This window comes from Procambarus clarkii, chromosome 14 (assembly GCF_040958095.1).
Source record: "Procambarus clarkii isolate CNS0578487 chromosome 14, FALCON_Pclarkii_2.0, whole genome shotgun sequence".
NCBI classification, from domain to species: Eukaryota; Metazoa; Arthropoda; class Malacostraca; order Decapoda; family Cambaridae; genus Procambarus; species Procambarus clarkii.
In genome coordinates, this window is record NC_091163.1 from 40,744,397 (window position 1) to 40,767,188 (window position 22,792).

Below are 22,792 nucleotides of genomic sequence, written 5' to 3' on the forward strand. Positions count from 1 at the left end.
AGACTATGTAGCACCAACAGGGTTGCAGGCATATTCAAAAGGTGCTAAATATCACAGGGGACACCAAATACAGGAACAAAAGCACATAAGGTGAGCGATATCAAAGGTATCGGATTCATCAAGGATTTTGTTGAGGGACATTACAAAAACAAGACATAGGATCGTCTTGAAAATCAGAACATTAGACAAGGAGGTACACAACTGTGAATGGGAAAATGCAGTTTGGACAAGCAGCAGCAGGGTGGCATTCCATTAAATGTCCATGAGGTAAGCGTGTATGGCCAATAGGTAACCTAGCCAAAGCCATTTCCCACTGTCTATTATGGTGGCAGGAGGAAGGTCAAGGAGATAGGTTACTTTCAAGCATGCACAGTTTGTTACCTGTGACCTCACACCAACAATTGAGGAATGAATGTCTAGAAATCTGAATAAGGAATGTCTTTTGTGGAAATAGGACAAGTGTGGACAGCTTTCTTAATGGTAGTATCCGAACGTTCATTAAGGTAATACCAATAGGGCTGGGAACCTAGCAAAACTCGCCTGACTTAAATCTGCTAGATATAAACAGCAAATGCTGAAAGTTTACCACCACAGGAGGCATTAGGATAAATGACTCCAGGGGCCACGAGGGCACTGCGGGAGTCGACCACAATGACAAAGGAACACTGACGTCGGGAAAGCAGTTGGCAAAGTGCATACAAGATTGCATAAATTTTCGCCGTGAAGATGCTAATCTCGGGAGGTAGGTGGCACATGTAGGTTTGGTGAGGAAAGACAAGTCCACTGTCAGTAGACTTAGATCTGTCTGTGACAAGGGCAAAGGAGCAAGAGTGTGAGGAAAAATTGTTCAAGGAAAAGGCATTTCATAACTGTAGGAGAGGTAGAAGCCTTTACCATGTGGGGTCAAGGTCTTGCAAATCTTTCCAACTGGGACCCTCCAAAGGGGGCAATGATGGAACGACACACGGAGATATATTGCAAACATGAACTGAGAGGGAATCTTGCAGTACGACATCAGTACAGAAAAAAAAGGTGGTGGTGAAAGGGAACAGGACCCACATGAGGGGGCAACAGTCAAAGCACGGCATAAGAGAAAGTGAGGATGTTGCAGGGACCACGCAAGGTAGCGATCACAACGATCCTGTAGACGCATGACTGGTTTCAGCATACAGGTTCAGGGTAAGGGATGAATGAAAGGCATCAGAGCCGAGGCATAATCCAGTGTAGTGCAGAGCATCAAGATGAAGTTGAGTCAAAGAGGCAGAGGGGTAGGCAGGACAGCTATCAGCTCTCCAGGAAGTGTGGGACAATTTAAGTAAGGTAAGGGCCTTCAAGCACTCAATTCTAAGGTAAGAGATACGAGATACAAGGTGACCAAGACAAATGGGAGTCAAAGATCAACCCCAAAAGTTTAGCACAATTTTTATACAGAAGGGAACTATCTTAAAGCGACAATGGTGGACGAAAAACAACCTGCTTCCGAGTAAAAGTCATAGCAGTAGTCTTAGTTGTAGAGAACTTAAAGCCATGATTGGTGGCACAGGACGATACTGCATCAAATGCAAGTAATAATCAAAAGAAGGCACAAAGTCTCCCTGGCTTGGCACCTTCTTTGGAGCTGTCATTGGAGTCATCATTCTGACAGCAGAGAGTGAGATTGTCAATCAGCCCATCCTTCTAAGGTTTCCCAACATCATGAAAACAGTCAAATTTAAAATGTCCTCTCCTAGCCTACCAGAGGACCCAAAACAGAAAATGAGACAGTACGTCACTTTCACCAGCGGCTTCCATTTTCTAGTACGAGAATTTTTGGCCTTATGTAACGCATACGAGCGAAAAGTGACGTTCCTTGTAGGAGGAGAGTTTGCTGGAGGAGAGAGTGATACTCCCTAACCTGACAACTGGAAGTGAGGGCCAATGAATACACAGCCTTGAAGACCAATCCTGGATCAAATGGGCAACAGAAAACTGAGGTAGAGAGAGAAAACCAAAACCTTATCCAAAGACTGAGCCAGCTTAGGAGGAGCATGAACAGGCTGTAAGTGAAAAAGTGCCAGAGAAAACTGGAAACAGGGTCGACGATGAGTCAACACCGACACCAATAGTATTGGTTCTACCATGGCTGAACGAGACAAGGTCAGTACTGAAATGAGTGCTCAGCATGAGAAGCCTAAAGAACCAAGACAAAAATGAAAGGTACAGAAAATCAGGACAAGCAACAAAGAGAAGTCAAAAGATGGAAGGAACACCAAGAAAACTTATGCTGTCAGTACAACGACCACCACAGGTATCTGTAATTCTGGTATGCAGGCGAGACCCTAAAAAAACCTGTCATCTACAGACCACACAATGAGCAGTAAACAGGTCAAAAACTCTAAACGTGTAGATTGGAAGAGATCCTCAAACCACCAAAAACATCTCTGGGCCTAACAGTTAAAAAAAACATGGGTTTGGACAACAAGCCCAAAGGACCAGAAACTATGGCTGGGCCAGCCAAAGAAGACCCAACAGAACCCTGCAAGAAAAACTTCTTGTCTAAACAGAACCTGAAGCAACAGGTGAACTGGAGGGAAGAGATAAAGAAACCACCATTATCCCCAGTCCAGCCAGAAGGCATCTACTGTGTTTAGTAGATGGAACTCACATAGTGCTGGTTCCACACCAACGCGAAGTAGTCCACCTCAGGGTAGCTGTATGTCTCAAAGCCAAGATAACATGTCATCTAGGGCCCACTCCATGGTGATGGGGCAAAGTTGAGAGACTGTCTGTCAAAACATTCGAAGTGCCTTAAATGTGAACAATACGGAGCGAAACCCAGATAATCCAGAAGACAAGCTACTCGTAGAGTCCAGCCCCACAAGAGAGAGACCATAGGGACCCCCCACCACTGTGATTCAGACAATGAACCAGTGAAAGTGGAAAGTGACTTCCAGCCCACAAGGGGAGATGAGGGGGCACTGGGATCAAATTTCCTCAGGGAGCAGTTGGACTGCAGCTGGACCACAGAGCCCACTGGGAGACAAAAGCCACCGTAGAGCATGCCAGATGGCTGCAAACTTGTGCTCCATGCTGTGTGCCTAACTCAACAGACCCATCCAATGATCCCGAGTGGCTGATGAGTGCTGGCCACAAATCCCCAGCCCAAAGTCAAAACATCCAAAAAAGATCGAGTGCTGGGGAAGGGGGGAGCCACAGGATAAAACCTTGAAGAAGAAATTTGTGAACCAGAAGCTTGACAGTACTGGTAGTGGCGAAAGGAACAGAACCAAAGAAAATGGTACAGTGTCTGGAGCCAAACCTTGCCCAGAGGATACACCATGCAGGAAAGTTCATTCTTGCACAGCTGCTTGAGCAAATGATGGGCAACCCACAGATTCACCACCACCAACCAGACATGCATCTAAACACATCAGGGATGCAGGTGGAAGGAAGATGAAAGTCAGCTGAGAATCCTAGACCAGGTCCAACCAGGTCCAAACCCTGTCATCGAACCAAATGAAACTTTCACTAATTCACCAGAAACCTGAACATGGCGAGCTGGGAAAGAACCTGATCTTTGGCTTGCAGACATTGGGACTGGCCAAATCCCAAACCAGTCATCGAGATACGTTAAGACATGAACCCCTAATGCACAAAGGTGACAAAACACTACACCCACACCTAGTGAATGTGGGGGAGCCAGATCCGAGCCAAAGTTAGAATCCAGAAGCAGTAAGCTTGACACCTCCACCACAAATCCTGAAGAAATATAAGAAAATTCACTTTTGCAAACAGAGTGGTAGACGGTTGGAACAAATTAGGTGAGAAGGTGGTGGAGGCCAAAACCGTCAATAGTTTCAAAGCGTTATATGACAAAGAGTGCTGGGAAGACGGGACACCACGAGCGTAGCTCTCATCCTCTAAGTAACTACACTTAGGTAATTACAAAATCCAACCAGTCCTTGAACTGGGGATGATTAGTAACATGTCAATCGACGTCGCATAAATCCAGGAATCTGCCAGCAACCCCAAGCAGACCTGAACTAAGGTGGTCACGTGGAAAGCTGGACAAGGAATGAAGTGATTCAAACCCAAAAAGTCGAGAATGTACCACAAGTCTGGCAAATGATACTTGGGGATCGGAAACAACCGGAACACCCACTGCAGACCAGGGGTAAACTTGACCACTCCAGCATCCAACCACTATGATGACCGAGAGGAGCTGCACAGTAAACAGCTCGGCTCTGAACCCCAACACCCAAAGAGAGGTTGAGGACCCAACCTGTTCTCTTACAAAGAACGTCACATTTCACTCATATGCTATACATAAAGCCAAAAATTGTCACACTACAAAATGGAAGAGGCTCGCAAAAGTGACATACTGTCCCATTTTTTTGTTTTGGGTGCTCTGGTAGGTTAGGAGAGACCACTTTAAATTGACCATTTTCTTGACGTTGGGAACCTTAGGATGGGCTGGAGGACCACCTTCCCTATAGGCCCAAGAACACTACCTGGAAAGCCACACATGGAGTCAAGAGTATGTAAGACAAGCTAGACATCTTTACATAGTGCCAACAAAAAGACTGCATGAAGAACCCAGATATGACACAACCCTACATGATGTGCAAGAATGACACCAACCAAGAGCAGCACAATGGCCTGGGAATTTGACTCGTCTAGAAGCCTATTCCAACCAACAAAAGGTGTTGACCTATCCCAAAACCTCCTCCAGCAGCAGGAGCAGGATCCCACTGCAAAAACAGGCAACCGAGCTGCTCAAAAGCCACTACTGCAGCCAAAAGAACTAGGTCTAGCATCTTCTGTAAACAGCAGATGCAAAAATGGGGAGGAAACAAAAAAGGACAAGGACCAGGCCAAATCTTAAGACATGAACCAGTGAGAAAGTGATTCCACAAGGAACTTAAGAGGTGTACATCTTGGTGCACTCATTAGGGAAAATCTTCGCATTTGAGTGCCAGAGCCCACATACACCTTAATGCACTACCCCTAAAATATTTGTCTGGACTTTAGTCTGGAATGTTGGATGCTGCTGGGAAGCCTACATTGCCAGCAGCATAATGGTATCACAATGGCTGTTGTATATCCAGTGTATGGTTAATTATGACGAGTGAAGCATGCATGACATAGCAGCTAGGAGTTGCAGAGTCGGCTATTTTGAGCACTGTAGAAAGTGACTTCTAGCCCACAAGGAGAGATAAGAGGGGCACCGGGATCAAATTTCCTAGACAGCTGACATGTCTAGGCTTACATGATTGGAGGAGACTCCAGTGCCCGTTTCTCATTGATTCATTCATTCATTGACAATTTGGCTTCCAAGATACTCTGCTGAGGTCCTAAAGAAGCCCGCCAAATCATTCCAACACTGAAGTTTGTTCTAGTCAGACACTAGTTGATATTGCCGTCGGCCAACAGTTGTTATGACGTACTTCATAACATTTTCCAGTGTCAAGTGACTGTGACTTAAATCGATTTAAACTCTTCACGTGAGTACAGTTTACTAATAAAATAATTGTTAAAGTAATGTAATGTGTACATAAGTTGGTGTTCCACACTCCAAACCAATAAAGATTCACACCCTGTTTGAAAACTTGAGCTCTAAGTAATTATACAAAAAAAAAAATGGCAAGCCGGGACAAATGTGTAGTACACCGAACTCAAATGCATACAATAAAATGTCTTTATCTTCTCTCAAATTTCCATCATACTGTAAGTATCCATTGCTTATAACTTTGTACATAACATAATGAACTTCTCAGTGTTAATAACATTAAAATTTAACAACAATTTTCTTAAACTTAAATTTTTTGTTTAGTGGAAACTATACACTAGAAATTTCTTAAAACAATTAATATCGTGCCAAATATCCAGTCATCTGAGGTTGCTTCTTACGCACAAAGCATAAGGATGTTATTAATGGCATTCATTACTTACAGGTTTGAGCCATTTGTCTCTGACGTAAAGGACCGAGGGCAACATGGTCTCATATAGGAGCATGTACCCCATCCACTCACTCACAACAATGTCCACCTTCTCCGGCAATACAACTTCCTCGGCCTTGCCCTGTAATACTATACATCAAATAAAGTCTTTAAATATCATTTGAATTAGCCCAATACTATCTTTCTAAGCTAAAAACAAATAGCGTGTCATTAATTGCAAAGCAATACATAATACTTCAATGTTACTACTGTACTGTATTGGGATCTCAGACCTATACTTTTCGATTACATTTGAACATGCCTATATACAAGATCTACAATATTTCAAGTCCAAAATATACTTGACACCAAAGACACAATGCAAGAAAGTTAGCCGATATTTGATATGTAGCCATATGTATACTGAAACTTTCACTAATTACATATGGCTTGTAGGTGACCAAAGAAAGTATCCACAATGACAGCATATTCAATGCTAAATATTCTTACATGAACAAATGCCACTCTTCACTCAACCCCCCCCCCCCCTAACTTGTGTCTTCTTTTTCTCATTTGCTTTAACCCTTAAACAGCGAGGGGTCCAAATGGCTTCAACACCCACAGGTGCAAAAAAAAAATTCCAAAAAAATTCTTTCGTCTTATAAGTGTTCATTTGTGTTCCCTGATCATGGAAAGAATAACAAAAAAATCGTAAGTGGCATATTTTAGCCGCAATATGGTAGGGAAGTCTGGCAAAAAATCATCGTTGAATGTAATGAAACGCCATTCTCTGGGTGAGCCCCGGAGGTTCCTTGGAGCTTATCGGGCTAATATATGTTATATTAGACCGGGACATTAGCTAAGGAGTTCAGACCTACCAGGGACCAGCGCCAGAACCTGACCCCTTCAGAGAGGTTTCAGGGAGCAATGGCCCTGGAAAACCCCCTTATGGTTTGGGTTTTCCTTATCTGCCATCGGCCAGGGTTAGGCACCCAGAAAGGTAGGCATAACAAAACAAACCCCACATGGTAAAAAACTAAAACATAAAACTGAACAGAGAGGTAGAAACTCCCTACAATCCCAAGGAAACAAGCAAACAAGCAAACATCACACTTTACTGTCGCGCCGATCGTCCGCGCAGGTCTCCCCGCTCTGAAAGGGGGAGGGGGGGGAGCCCCGGACCTCACTACACCGGCTTCCTAGCATCAGTTCGGAAGTTAAGCTTCAACCAACACGAAAAAAAACGCCGACCGGTGGGAGGGAGGGTTGCCAAAGAGCCTACGGGGCTCACCCAGAAAATGGCGTTTCATTACATTCAATGTTGGTTTTCTGTGGGGAGCCCCTACGGCTCCCTGGAGCTTCATACCCAAAGAGAAGGAAAAGAAAGGGCTGACCCGAGAGGCGGCCGCCACAAACTCCGCAATGCGAAGCCGAGACAAAAGGCTGCAACCTGCGACCCAAGGCAACAAGAATGCACAGGAGCAGACACGCTCATAAAGAATGGGCGGCCAGGAACCTGTGCGACTCTCAAATCCTCGCGCCCGAAATGAGCCCTAGACATCACCAACACAGCAGCGAAGCTGCAAACGTCCGAAAAGTACAGGCACAAGGATAGACCGCAGGTTGGAAGACTTAAAAACTCTGCGGACGAACTGGGAGACCCAAGCCCTGAAACAGGGAACGAGAGGAACCGGATCAACCCAAAGCGCATCCCCAGACACGGTACGCAGGTAACGGCAAAGAGACACTACCGGACAACACAGGATGCACCCCCGGCCGAACCAATCAAGCATCAATAATCCAAAGGACCCCTCCGGAAACCAGCCATCTCGGCCGTCGCCATAAGGACTGAGAAAGGCTGCAAACATACACACTTATCACCAGTACCAAAGAGCAAAAACCTCTGCACCAGAAGAGCCGGAAGCTCCCTGACCCGACCTGCAGAGACCCATGCCAACAAAATATGGTCTATGAAAACCAAACTTGAACCAAAGGGGCTACCACAAACTGAGAAGAAGAGGGTACCCTGATCAAGGACCAGGACAGCTCAGGTGACGAATGAGTCGGCCGGATGCAGATGTGACGCCACCCCAAACGCAAGCCGGAGCGGCTCCGCCAGCGCCGCACAAAACGAGGCGACAGTAAGAAACATCCAATAACTGTAGTTCTGAGAACCCAAGAAAGGACAAAACAACCCAATGCGAAAGAAAAGACAACCTACGAAGAGCATGAAAACGGTGCATAGAAACACCAGGAACATCATACTATCGCCAAGACGAAGCTCGCAGGTGGGACACCATCAATGAAGCCACCTGATCACCATAAAGATGGTGATACCCGCGTCAAAATACCAGCCGCGAAGAGCTGAGGAGAAGGCTGAACCAGTAACGTACAGGACCAGTCGACCTGCCAAAAGAGGCGGAGCCGCGGGAAAACGCCCCGGGTTCGGACACCTATCAAGCAGCGTCTGAAAATAAAGCTGGGCCGGCCACCAAAGGACCATGAGGACTATTCTCCTTGGGAATGGGCTCAAACCGAGCCAGAACCCGAAGCAACAGCTGAACTGGGAGAAGAGGAACAGGTACCCCCACCTCGACCAGTCCTGCCAAAAGGCATCCACTGTGAATGCCTCGCAGGCGGATAAAGGCGCCACATAGAATGGGTGACGCCTGGACCACGCCGACGCGAAGATGTCCATGGCCAGGAGTCCATACGTCCGGCAGAGCCAACGAAACGAGTCGGCGACGACTGGCCAATCCGCGAACAGAGGAATGAACTGAGACAGGCTGTCCGCCAGGACAAAGGACACACCTCGGACATCAACCTCACGGTTAGCCAAACCCTGAGAATCCAGCAAACGAGCCACTCGAAGGGACCAACCCAAAGGTTAAACACCTAAGAGAAACCCTGTGGTTCCGGCAAAGAACCGCCAGAGAACAGTCCGAATGGAGCTGGATGGTAGAGCACTGAGTGACCCGAACCCTCCGAAGTGCAAACCAGACAGCCACGAACTCCCGAACTGTGCTGTGAGCTTGACGGACGGACAGACCACACCATCCCCAGCTGACCTGGTGAGCACTGGTCACAAAGCCCGAGCCAAAAGATGACCCGTCCGTGAACACATTGAGGGAAGGCTCGGGGAGCTGCCAAGGCACGGAACCCCGAAAACCCCAAAGAGGAAGCTGGTGACACAGCACCAACACAAGATCCCCGGAGGACGAACCCAACGACTACAAGAGAGGTGGAAAGGGAGTCTCCGAAGGCTCCGAGTCACCAGACGCCGAAGCCAAACCCGACCCTGCGGGCAGACCAGCACGTCGAAGTTCAGACTCCCGCACAACCGCTCGAGCATCCGCCGAGCAACCCGGGACCCCCTCATGAACAGCCGAAGGCTGAACCACAGCCGCAGCAACATTCCTGGAGGGAAAGACAAGGAGCGGCCCAAGAATCCTAAACAAGACCCAGCCAGGTCCAAACCCGGGACGGAAACAGATGGAACGGCCTCCAGATCACCAGGAAACCGAACCCGGCGATCTGGAAAGAACCACACCCCTGGCGAGCATACAAGCGGACCGACTGGGAACCCACACCAGCCAGTCGTCGAGGTAAGCCAGACACCGAATCCCAAGCAGACCCAGACAGGGCACCAAGATCCGGTAAAGATGCGTAAATACACCAAGTGCCAATTACAAACTAGAGAAAGCAACAAAAATGGCAAGCCTGAAGCCCTACCACCAACTGTGCCAGTCCCAGAAAACTGGAGAGGAACGTGCCAAGAAGTGACCTGGAGGTCCAGGGGGCCACCATCCAGACATCCGGCCCCAACAGAAGCCGGACCGGAGACAACAGTCCTCCGATGAGGGCATAGAATCCAGGGCACAGACTGAACAAGTTCAGAAGAACCGCAGATCCGCCAGGCCCGTGTCTGCATAGAGCAGACGGAAACCCCAGCAGGATGGGGCGGATCAACCACGTCCAACGCACCCACTAAGTTGACATGATGAAGCACAACGGAAGAAGCCCACCCTGCCAGCCCCGAACCCCACCCCCCCAAAGGGGTAGAAGCCGTCCACCGCCACCAGAGGCTGGAAGACAACCAAAAATGCCCACTAACTGTGGGACCAAGCGAGAGTCAACAGAGCAAGCTGCTCCCTCAGCGCCCCGTCAACAGCGAAGGGAACAGAGCCCTTTCCGAAAGAAAAATTATATAAATATAAATACACACACACAAGGTGTATTACACACCTTGTGTGTAATTACTTATTACAAGAATAAGGAGAGGGGGAACAAGTTCCTGAAGATTGCATACACCAACATAGATGGAGTGAGATCGAAGATACTGGAGTTAAGTGATGTAATACAGCTGCAGACACCAGACATTGTTGCACTCACGGAGACAAAACTTGAAGATGTAATTTTAAATGAGGTCATATTCCCAAGGGGCTACTCAATTTGGAGACGGGACAGAAAAATTAGGAAAGGCGGTGGCGTTGCTGTGCTGGTAAAAGAACACCTAAAGGTGAAGGAAATAATGACTGCCAATCCACAAGAAGTTGACATAATAGCACTAGAGATCTGCTATGAGGATGATAAACTAATGATGATAAATGCATATAGTCCACCGCCAAGCAGCACATGGTCAAAGGAGGAGCTAGATAGTAAACGTGAAGGTCTTATAACAATAATGAGAGAGATTATAGCGAGAGCGGATAACGATAGATCACGACTGTTGATAGTCGGTGACTTCAACTTGAAATCCATAGACTGGGAAGCATATGAAGCTAAAACAGAAGATTTTTGGACCTGTAAATTTGTAGACCTCATCCTGGAAACATTCTTGTATCAACATGTTAAACAAGCTACGAGGATGAGGGAAGGGGACGTTCCCTCCATGCTAGATTTGATATTTACCAGGAAGGAGGAAGAGATATTCGACATTCAGTACCTTCCTCCCTTGGGTAAAAGTGACCATGTCTTTTTGGGAATAAAGTATGCAATGCGTTATAAGCTGGAAGAAAATAAGGAGGTTGAAGCAGTTGAAAAACCAGACTTCAGGAGAGGACATTATGGTGACCTTAGAAATTTTTTTAGTGAGTATAATTGGACAGACTTGATGCTAGGCAAGGAAGTGAATGAGATGTATGGCAAGTTTTGTGAAATATATGATAAAGGCACAAAAAAATTTATACCAAAACAGAGATGCAGAACTAGGAAACAGGATTGGTTCAATAGAAATTGCGAGAGGGCTAGAGACCGAAAGACACAAAAATGGAATCAATACAGGAAGAGGCCGAACCCCCAATCATACCAGCGATACAAAGATGCGAGAAACAACTACACGGCAGTGAGGAGAGAGGCAGAAAGAAATTTTGAAAAAGGGATTGCGGACAAATGTAAAACAGAACCAGGTCTATTCTATAAATTCATAAACAACAAATTGCAGGTAAAGGATAATATTCAGAGGTTGAAAATGGGAAATAGATTCACGGAAGATGAAAAGGAAATGTGTGAAACACTAAACGAAAAGTTCCAAAGTGTGTTTGTACAAAATGAAATCTTTAGGGAACCAGATACAATAAGAATTCCAGAGAACAACATAGAACACATAGAGGTGTCTAGAGACGAAGTGGAAAAAATGCTCAAGGAGCTCGGTAAGAACAAAGCAGCTGGCCCAGATGGCGTTTCACCATGGGTTCTGAGAGAATGTGCATCTGAGCTCAGCATTCCACTTCACCTGATCTTTCAGGCATCCCTGTGTACAGGAATCGTAGCAGACGGGTGGAAACAGGCTAACATAGTTCCAATCTACAAAAGTGGCAGCAGGGAAGACCCCCTCAATTATAGACCTGTATCATTGACAAGTGTAATAGTGAAAGTATTGGAAAAACTAATCAAAACTAAATGGGTAGAACACCTAGAGAGAAATGATATAATATCAGACAGACAGTATGGTTTTCGATCTGGAAGATCCTGTGTATCGAATTTACTCAGTTTCTATGATCGAGCCACAGAGATATTACAGGAAAGAGATGGTTGGGTTGACTGCATCTATCTGGACCTAAAAAAGGCTTTTGACAGAGTTCCACATAAGAGGTTGTTCTGGAAACTGGAAAACATTGGAGGGGTGACAGGTAAGCTTCTATCATGGATGAAAAATTTTCTGACTGATAGAAAAATGAGGGCAGTAATCAGAGGCAATGTATCGGAATGGAGAAATGTCACAAGTGGAGTAACACAGGGTTCAGTTCTTGCACCAGTGATGTTTATTGTGTACATAAATGATCTACCAGTTGGTATACAGAATTATATGAACATGTTTGCTGATGATGCTAAGGTAATAGGAAGGATAAGAAATTTAGATGACTGTCATGCCCTTCAAGAAGACCTGGACAAAATAAGTATATGGAGCACCACTTGGCAAATGGAATTTAATGTTAATAAATGTCATGTTATGGAATGTGGAATAGGAGAACATAGACCCCACACAACCTATATATTATGTGAGAAATCTTTAAAGAATTCTGATAAAGAAAGAGATCTAGGAGTGGTTCTAGATAGAAAACTATCACCTGAGGACCACATAAAGAATATTGTGCAAGGAGCCTATGCTATGCTTTCTAACTTCAGAATTGCATTTAAATACATGGATGGCGATATACTAAAGAAATTGTTCATGACTTTTGTTAGGCCAAAGCTAGAATATGCAGCTGTTGTGTGGTGCCCATATCTTAAGAAGCACATCAACAAACTGGAAAAGGTGCAAAGACATGCTACTAAGTGGCTCCCAGAACTGAAGGGCAAGAGCTACGAGGAGAGGTTAGAAGCATTAAATATGCCAAAACTAGAAGACAGAAGAAAAAGAGGTGATATGATCACTACATACAAAATAGTAACAGGAATTGATAAAATCGACAGGGAAGACTTCCTGAGACCTGGAATTTCAAGAACAAGAGGTCATAGATTTAAACTAGCTAAACACAGATGCCGAAGAAATATAAGAAAATTCACCTTCGCAAATAGAGTGGTAGACGGTTGGAACAAGTTAAGTGAGAAGGTGGTGGAGGCCAAGACCGTCAGTAGTTTCAAAGCGTTATATGACAAAGAGTGCTGGGAAGACGGGACACCACGAGCGTAGCTCTCATCCTGTAACTACACTTAGGTAATTACACTTAGGTAATTACACACATGTGGGTATGCACATACACACATGTGCACACACACACACATACAGTGTACACATGTACATGTACATGTGTACACACACAAGACACGTGAAAAAAAAATACAAGCCACTGACCAGTGGGCAGAGAGCACCACACCGGCCAGGCAAAGAAGGCACAAAACTGCATCTGAAAACTGAAGGCCTACCTCGACAACAAAACCCAAAGCCCTGGCAATACCACAACATGTGCCAAGACCTAAAAAGATCAGCCTGCAAGCCAGGAAGACTGTAACACCCAGGACCTCCCCCCCCTTAGAGTTCACACCCAGGGAAGCCTTCTCCAAGAGGTCAGCCCAGATGACCTCCGGTTTATCTTGTATATTGATTAAAAATTCCTGGGTTAGTCTTAGTCAGCATAGTTTCAAGTATGTAATATTTCATGCAAGGAAATTAGACTCCAGATTCTTATGTGTAAACATCCCTGGATCTCCCCCTTTTGGCCAGGTCAGAGGTCAGTCACACACGTAATTAATAACTCCTCTCTTGAAGAGTGTATGGTGAATGTCAAACAAGCTTTCTGAAATATTTCTTGAGTGTTTGTACACTTTTGGTGGGTAGCAACAGCAGATCTCCCCCTCCCCCCTGTAGGGGTTGTATATAGAGGGCCTGTAGGAACATAGGAGGGCAGAGGGCGGTACACCGGGATCGAGAACGGGGCTGTGAAGAACATCTCAGCCAGGGAGAGACAGATAGCTTAAGGTAATGTGTGTGATCTCTGAGTTCTTGTTCCATGTCCAAATTTCTTAACTTTTTGCCAGTGTCAGAGTAGCATTTATAAGTGGTGATTTACATAATTTTGGTCTCAATAAACTCATTAAATTTCCCGTCTGTGTCAATTGTTGAATCCTCTTAGCCTTTTGGATATAGTGGCTGACAACCGTTTTCATAATTAATAACAGTCATAGAAAGTACTCTCCTAGTCAAGCAATGTTTCTTGCCTCGTTGCTTGATATAGTTTCAATGGTCAAAGGCAGATGGTGGCAGCGTATTTAATCCTTGTGTTAGCATTTCCTTATTGGCAGTGTACCTTTGGTTCCGGTGTAACCATCATATGTCAGCTCATAACAGTGTTATCAAGTGCAACCGATGAGGAAGTGTTACTCAGGATAAGTAGTGTTCCATTATAGTGGTGTTCCATTTTAGTAGTGGTACATTTTAGGGTGGTGTTACAATAGAGCGGTGTTACAATGGTGGCAGCTGTAACACCCAGGACCTCCCCCCCCTTAGAGTTCACACCCAGGGAAGCCTTCTCCAAGAGGTCAGCCCAGATGACCTCCGGTTTATCTTGTATATTGATTAAAAATTCCTGGGTTAGTCTTAGTCAGCATAGTTTCAAGTATGTAATATTTCATGCAAGGAACTATGCTGACTAAGACTAACCCAGGAATTTTTAATCAATATACAAGATAAACCGGAGGTCATCTGGGCTGACCTCTTGGAGAAGGCTTCCCTGGGTGTGAACTCTAAGGGGGGGGAGGTCCTGGGTGTTACAAGACCCCGGAACCCCAAAAGGCAGAACCGGGTCACACACAAGGAAACAAAGCCCCCCGAACCCACAAAGGGGGCCCAAGAGGAAGAAACCTTCGGAACGAAACCAAGCAACCCAAAGGAACCCGGAATCAAACTTGGGGAAGCCCAAACCACCACATTTGCCGGCGGAGATACACCACAGAAAGGCAAAGCACAGTCCCCGGACAGAACCCCCAGGGAAACAGCCAAAACAGACCGAAAACCGAGGGACAAGGTGTGGGAGCAAGCATAAACAGACAGGGACACTGAGCCCAAATCCTAGGGCTCAGACCCAAAATAGACAAAATGGAAAACCCGGTGTAAAAATCAACACCCAAACGTTTCCAGAGGAACAGATGATGGGCAGAAAACACCAGAAAAGCTTAGAAACGACAACAGGAGAATAAAACCCCTGAAAGAGGTGAAAAAACACGCCCAAGACACTCGCTCGCACACCCAGGCACATGTAAACAAATCGCAACGCTGCCCTGGTGGCCACGCCGGGAAACCGGCAGAAGAAAATGGCCACCAGAACGGGGGGGGGGGAGCCGTGACCGACGCAAAAAATACGAAAACATGCCAGCAAAAGTGGGAAGCAAGCAGACTGGATGGGCGAAAAACTCTGCCTAGAAGCAGAAAACCCAGGCAGGGGCAAACAGCCCCAGAACTGCTAGCAGGCATCCCCCACAGCCAAGGTTACAATAGCTGCAGGGCTCCCAAGTACTAGGTCACAAGAACCAAGGGGAAGGGGGGTTCTGTCGGCTTACCGAGGACCAGCACCAGAACCTGGTCCTGTGATAATTAAGGTTATATGGCCTCTGGCTATTTTCAGAATCACATTTTAGGGACCTATAATGAGAAATTTAAATGTCATTCAACAAAATTCTTTAAAACTTACCACTTCTAAAATAAAAACCAGACATACAATTTGTTCCAAAATGGGCCCATTGACTTCCACATTAGTGGAAATTAACTTATTTAATGACAATATTTTTATTTCACCGCACCCCACCCACACATTTCCTTAAGTTAGATTTTTTGGAGAAAAATACAAGTTTAGTAGAGACAACCCATAATTTAGAGGAATTCATTAATGGATAGGGCACTGTACTTCTACTGCCAAAACATACTTTCTGGAGGAACCTCAGCGGCTCCCAGAAGGTATCTCGCCGAGATGGGTTCCTCCTACCGAGTCATATCACCGTTTGGAGTCCTGTATGGCCTACCAGAGACTACAGCCGGGACCACCTGGTTCTGGAGCCCAAAACCAGGGGAGGAGGACGAGACACTGGGCAAACCACACCAACAGGGAAAGGAAGAGGAGAGTCAAACATAGAACAGGTGGAATTGAGCAACTCCAATCTGGATCCTAAACACAATAGGAGTCAATTCTGGGGCATCCATTCGAGCACCAAGCCCTGAGCCACAATGCAGGAAAAACGAGCCCACAAAGCAGCAGCTGCCTAATAAGCCTCCTGTTTTGAGGCAGGCTCAGATAATAGACTTAACAAGTGCAAGTGCCCCAGGACTCAGGGTTGAAGGGGTCAACAACCCAGGAAGCAGCATGGAGTAGACTGAAAAAATGAACACTGGCATGTAGTAAAGCCAATGAGCACCCTCAACTCACAAGTAGCAAGCGAGGGCTAGACACATCGACACATTGTGAACAGTGCCACAGACCCGCAGGGGAGTTATGAGAGCCTGAAGGAGTATAAAGCATGCCACCCAGGCCCCAGGAAAGAGGGGGGCCGACCCCTCCCACCAAAAGAACCGACACCAAACAGCCTGCAGAATGGACAGAGCTACAAAAAGGCATCAGTAGTATGCCATATGAATGAATCATGCACTACCCCAGGGTGATACACTCTACCCTGAGGCCTGGCTTTTCTGGCAAACTCCCGAACACACTAGAGAAGTTACTCTTAGTGCAGGGACAATGCTAAACAAGCACATAGGCAAATGAGTTTCTGGAGAGGGGTGCCCTAGTCACTGATGCTTGGTTTATACAGCCAAGGATGCATCAATTGTTGTGCCCCATTCGTCACTACCTATGCGCCACCTGCTCTGCTTCACTGGAGCTTACCACGAGAAGGTTTCAGGAGTTCTTCTACTTCCCAAGCCTGGCCTCAGACCCAGGCTCGACTCTTGCTTGGTGACCTGGTTTCCTTCGGTCACTGTTCCAAGGCACAGTTGTACCAAGTTGTTCACAGTGTCATTATATCAGCTTGATATCTACTTGATGAGATTCTGGGAGTTCTTCTACTTCCCAAGCCCGGCCCGAGGCCAGGCTTGACTTGTGAGAGCTTGGGTCCAACAAGCTGTTGCTTGGAGTGCCCGCAGGCCCACATATCTAGCCAGCATGCACGTCTACACTCGGGCTTCAGCCACCATGTTCACTGGTTTGTTGTTCTCCTACTCTCCTAGTTTCAGGAAGCCAGCAGAGGTTCCTCAGTGTTGAATGCAATGAATGCTCTTTCTGGTAGAGCCTCTGTGGATTCCCGATTCCCTCCCAACCTCCTAGGTGCATTGGTTTGTAGTCTATCTGCTTTGGACTGACTAATGGCTAGGCCAACACCTGTTGTAATTACCTAAGTGTAGTTACAGGATGAGAGCTAGGCTCGTGGTGTCCCGTCACAACTGATGTTGTGGCATCCTAGCCACGTTTGCATTGTTTTCCGTATTTTGGGGGCACTTTCTTGGCGTGGGCGAGTGTAACAATACCCAGCTCCCGGTGCCTCTGTAGGAGGCGGTCAGGCTCTGGCTCCCGGTAGGCCAAACAGGTCTCCTACAACTGCTGTGATCCAATAGTGGGGAAGCCATCTCGGTGAAACAGCATCAGGGAGCCCCCGAAGTCCAACCAGAAAGAGGCATTTCATTACATTTATTGCTGTTTTTTCTCAAATGTTCTTAATGTACTATATACAGTTTACAATTTATGTATAAACACTACCTACCACTACAACTCGTACAACTACTGCCATCACCACTTCTTCCTCCTTTACTGCCACCATCACCTTCTTCCTCCTCCTCTACTGCTACCACCATCACCACTTTCCTTCTCTACTGCCACCACCACCTTCCTTCTCCTCAACTACCACAATTATCTTCCTTCTCCACTACTGCTGACACCACCGCCACCTTCCTCCTCTACTGCCACCACCACCATCACCACTTTCCTCCTCCAATGTTTTCCATCACTACTACATCTACATTTAAACATTCTGACCATCGCTGGTAATTCCTCAAGCACGGATAAACACAAAAATATCCAGTGTTGACTCCTCTACACGCACTCAGTGCACATCTTATATACTGTACTTTGTGCTTTTATATTGCGATATGTAAAGGTTTAATCCAACTTAGTTTTTCAAATTTTCCAAATTATGTAATTTAAAATTTTTGACTGTACTTATGCAATAAGCCTGAACTAAGGAAACTATTCAGATTTTTTATAATACATGGGTCCACCTCCCCCACCCCCATCACCCCTCCCTGGGCAAAGGGTGATGCAAAAATAAATCAACGTTGAAAACACAAAACACTACCTCGAGCACAATTTGCCTGATTGCGTGGTACCCTGTTCCATTAGGATACGAGACATTAATGGGAAATCTACCTAGCCACGATGTGACTAAAAGTACAAGCCTAAACTGGCTATATCTTCTTATCTTGAGGTTATCTTGAGATGATTTCGGGGCTTTAGTGTCCCCGCGACCCGGTCCTCGACCAGGCCTCCACCCCCAGGAAGCAGCTCGTGACAGCTGACTAACACCCAGGTACCTATTTTACTGCTAGGTAACAGGGGCATAGGGTGAAAGAAACTGCCCATTGTTTCTTGCCGGCGCCCGGGATCGACCCCGGGACCACAGGATCACAAGTCAAGTGTACTGTCCACTCGGCCGACCGGCTCCCTATAAGCTCCCTATGGATAAGTTTCAGATAAACTTCAAATGACATTTTAATCGTGTCGGGATAAATGGAGATAAAGGCATCAACGTGTATAGTAGAAGCCATCTTCTATACTACACATGTATCCACACAATATAAATGTTACCAAAGAAATAGGATAGATGATCACAGAAAGTGTTCTCTGACAAAAATGTATGGTACCTCATACATTTTGTTTGTTAATCATAATTAACAAAACAAGAGGACTAAAAACAAAATAATGTTAAATTTAGTAGAAAAAGTTTAGATATAATATTTCTTAAAATATAGATTAATTCAATAAAGTTTTATTAATAAATAACAAATTTATAAATGACTGGGGGGGGGGTGGTGGGGGAGGCAAAGATTGAATTTGAAATCTCTTTCTGAAATCTCATGTGGTTTTGTTAATCCTAATTAAACATAAAATTATATTTAAGAAAGTTTTTTAAATCAAATAAGCAAACAATATATTCAAATAAATCGAACCTGTAATGACATCTTCGAAACCATTGGCTTCTATAAGTTGCTTAGCATGGACTGCGATCTTCGATGCATCTATGGCATAAACCTTTTTGGCACCAGCCTGGGCACAGAACATGCTCAAGATGCCTGTGCCGCACCCGACATCTGCCACAACCTTGCCTCGTACATCTTCTTCCATGTTTTGAAATATTGCTTGCTGGTAGGCATTTGTGCGTACACTATCTTCAATCATTGTTCGGTGAAGTTCAATATCTGAATATGACCTGAAAGTTAATTGAAACTTTACTCTGTTATGCAACAGCAAATGACATTTAAATATACTGTACAAGAATTATTAGCCATTTTCTGGCGGAGCCCTTTGTGACTCCCTGAAGCTATCTTGCCAAGATGACTCCCCCCCCCTACAGTCATCTCAGCCGTGAGGGTCCTATATGGCCCTACAAGGGACCACAGCAAGAACCTGGCCCCTTTCACAGAGGCATAGGGACCAGGGGATTGTTACGATCACTGTCACCAGGGAAAACACCCAGAAAGCAAGCAAAACAACACAGACAACTGCAAGTTCGATAGAAAATGAAGCAGTGAAACAGCCAAACAACTCCGCAAGCAATTCTCTCAGATACGAGCTTGAATCCCCTAGTTACAACTGGCCACCAATAGGTGGCAGCACCCCCTGGAGTGCCCCACCTTCTGCGTCATCTTGCCTCAGTTCAACGCTGATGTCTACGGATACACACCACCCAGACTCACCAGTTGTAGAGAGTCTCAAGTCTTCTCAAGATAAGTGTAGGCCATCAGTCAGGTACAGTCCTGTGGGGCCCATTTGCTTCACGTGTGTGGTACAAGCCTCATTTGTTACATAGACTGGTCCATTCTTCGCTTCAAGTGGCATGCATTTAGGGTAGCCCTTCCCTAAGCACTCATTTAGCTTTGCCCCTGGATGGGCAGTGCCTTCCTTGGTGTGTTTGGGAGTTCACCCCTGACAAGCCAGGCTACTGTGTACAAAGCCTTATCCTGGGTAGTACAAGAGTCTGACTCCTCTGTAAGGCCCTGTGGTTTAGTACAATCAGGGTTCTTTGCTGTTGGGTATGCTAGGGTTTGCATACTTGTTCATATGGCACACCACAGATGCCTCTCATAGTTGTGTTTATTCTGAAGGCTGCGTGCAGTGTCAGTTGTTTCGACACATGTCTCTTGTGCATGGGTATCCTGGGTGGTTCCTTCAGATCTTGATAACTTCCTTGTGGGTCTTTGGTGTGGCTTGAAATACTTAAACCCACCAAACCCGCACTCGCTACTTCAAGTTTGAGGGTTGCCCATCGGGTTTGCAACAAACCGAAGGTCAGTTTTCGAGTCTCCTGCAACCTGTTGGCATGTTGCATCACTTGAGTTTGCTGTTCTACTATTTTAATTCAGCTTATGTCTTTTGGTTTCAGTTTATTTGCTTTTTTTTGGTGATGAGGCTCCACAGGCGGCAGCTGCTTCTGCTTCGTTTGCCTGTTTATTGTGTGCAGCTTGACGCTTGTATGGTTGTCCCGGAGTTGGACGGTTTCATTTTTGGGGATTTAGAGCTGAAGTGGCCAATGTTCTCTGCTGCTACACTTTTTTCTGCTCCTCCTATTGTTCACCTGGCTTCGTGCGAACCTTTCCTCATCCAACCTGACTCTGGGTTCCAAGGCATCTGAGGACTTTGAAGCCTGGGCTGCATTTTGCTATAGGCATATCTTGACCTTCTCTGAGGGTCGCCCCTTCCACTTCAAAACCAAAGACAGTCGAGTCATTGCTTTCTGTCGGAGATCTGGGGCACCATCTTTTTTTTTTTTTGGGGGGGGGGGGGGGGGGGGCTTCACTCGGATCTTTTAAGTGTTGGTGATGCCCTCTTGTTCAGACATTAGACATGAAGCTTTGCTCTGCCCTGGGATCTTTATTTCAGATTTTCAGAGCAGGGGCAAGCCCTTCAACCCTTCCTGAACTTTGTTTCTTTATGCAGAGGGTCATCCACTCACAAGGGGTTTCTTTCTCCTCCCTCTGTATTTGAGTTAAATTCCTCAGGTGCTCCCCCCCATGTGCACTTGTGTGTTCTGTTCGGGTTTGTGGATGCGTCTTATTGCCAGGGATTTACCTCGTCTCGCCTAACGATGCCTTCGACCGAGGTGGGTTTTTTTCTGTTCCTCCAGTGGGATCAGAACTGCCTCCTGCTTGATGGGGTTCTGGGAGTTCTTCTACTCCCCAAGCTCGGCCCGAGGCCAGGCTCGACTTGTGAGAGTCTAGTCCACCAGGCTGTTACTTGGAGCGGCCCGCAGGGCCACATACCCACCACAGCCCGGCTGATCCGGAACTTCTCTTAGAAAACCAACCCGTCCAGTTTTCTTTTGAAGATGTCCACGGGTGTTCCGGCAATATTTCTTATAGTCGCTGGGAGGACGTTGAACAACCGCGGACCTCTGATGTTTATACAGTGCTCTCTGATTGTGCCTATGGCACCTCTGCTCTTCACTGGTTCAATCTTGCATTTTCTTCCATATCGTTCACTCCAGTACGTTGTTATTTTACTGTGTAGATTTGGGACCTGACCCTCCAGTATTTTCCATGTGTATATTATTTGGTATCTCTCTCGTCTCCTTTCTAGAGAGTACATTTGGAGAGCTTTGAGATGATCCCAATAATTTAGGTGTTTTATCTCGTCTATGAGTGCCGTGTATGTTTTCTGTATTCCCTCTATTTTAGCAATCTCTCCTGCTCTGAAGGGGGAAGTGAGTACTGAGCAGTACTCGAGATGGGATAACACAAGTGACTTGAAGAGTACAACCATTGTGATGGGATCCCTGGATTTGAAAGTTCTCGTAATCCATCCGATCATTTTTCTGGCTGACGCGATATTTGCTTGGTTATGCTCCCTAAACGTTAGATCGTCGGACATCATTATTCCCAAATCCTTGACATGCTGTTTTTCTACTATGGGAAGATTCGATTGTGTTTTGTACCCTGTATTATGTTTCAGATCCTCATTTTTGCCGTACCTGAGTACCTGAAATTTATCACTGTTAAACATCATGTTATTTTCTGCTGTCCAATCGAAAACTTTGTTGACATCTGCTTGTAGTTTTTCAATGTCTTCAGCAGAGGTAATTTTCATGCTGATTTTTGTGTCATCTGCAAAGGACAACACGAAGCTGTGACGTGTATTTTTGTCTATATCAGATATGAGAATAAGGAACAGTAGCGGTGCAAGGACTGTACCTTGAGGTACAGAGCTTTTAACATTGCTTGGACTCGATTTTATCTGATTGATTGTTACTCTTTGTGTTCTGTTCGAAAGGAAATTGAGTATCCAGCATCCTACTTTTCCAGTTATTGCCATTGACCTCATTTTGTGAGCTATCACCCCATGGTCACATTTGTCGAACGCCTTTGCAAAGTCTGTGTATACAACATCTGCATTTTGTTTTTCTTCTAGGGGCTTCTGTGATTTTGTCATAGTGGTTGAATAACTGTGACAGACAGGATCTTCTCGCTCTAAATCCATGTTGTCCTGGATTGTGCAATTCATTGTTTTCCATAAAACTAGAAATTTGATTCCTAATCACTCTTTCAAACACCTTTATTATGTGTGATGTTAGTGCAACTGGCCTATAATTTTTTGCCAAGGCTTTACTCCCCCCCCTTGTGCAACGGAGCTATATCTGCAAATCTAAGTGCTGCTGGTATCTCCCCTGTATCCAGGCTGTGC

The 22,792-nt window shown here is 45.7% G+C and overlaps 1 protein-coding gene across 5 annotated transcripts in view; it reads right to left on the bottom strand.

Moving 5' to 3' along the window:
• Positions 1-22,792, bottom strand: part of LOC123770789 (protein arginine N-methyltransferase 6) — a 63,450-nt gene that overhangs the window by 25,155 nt on the left and 15,503 nt on the right. For all 5 annotated transcript variants that reach the window (XM_045762948.2, XM_045762956.2, XM_069324542.1 and 2 more), the window contains exons 3-4: positions 19,066-19,325; positions 5,932-6,068 (exon numbers count right to left, since the gene is read on the bottom strand). In XM_045762948.2, coding sequence (XP_045618904.1) covers positions 5,932-6,068; positions 19,066-19,325 — 397 coding nt within the window. The remainder of the gene's footprint in view (positions 1-5,931; positions 6,069-19,065; positions 19,326-22,792) is intronic.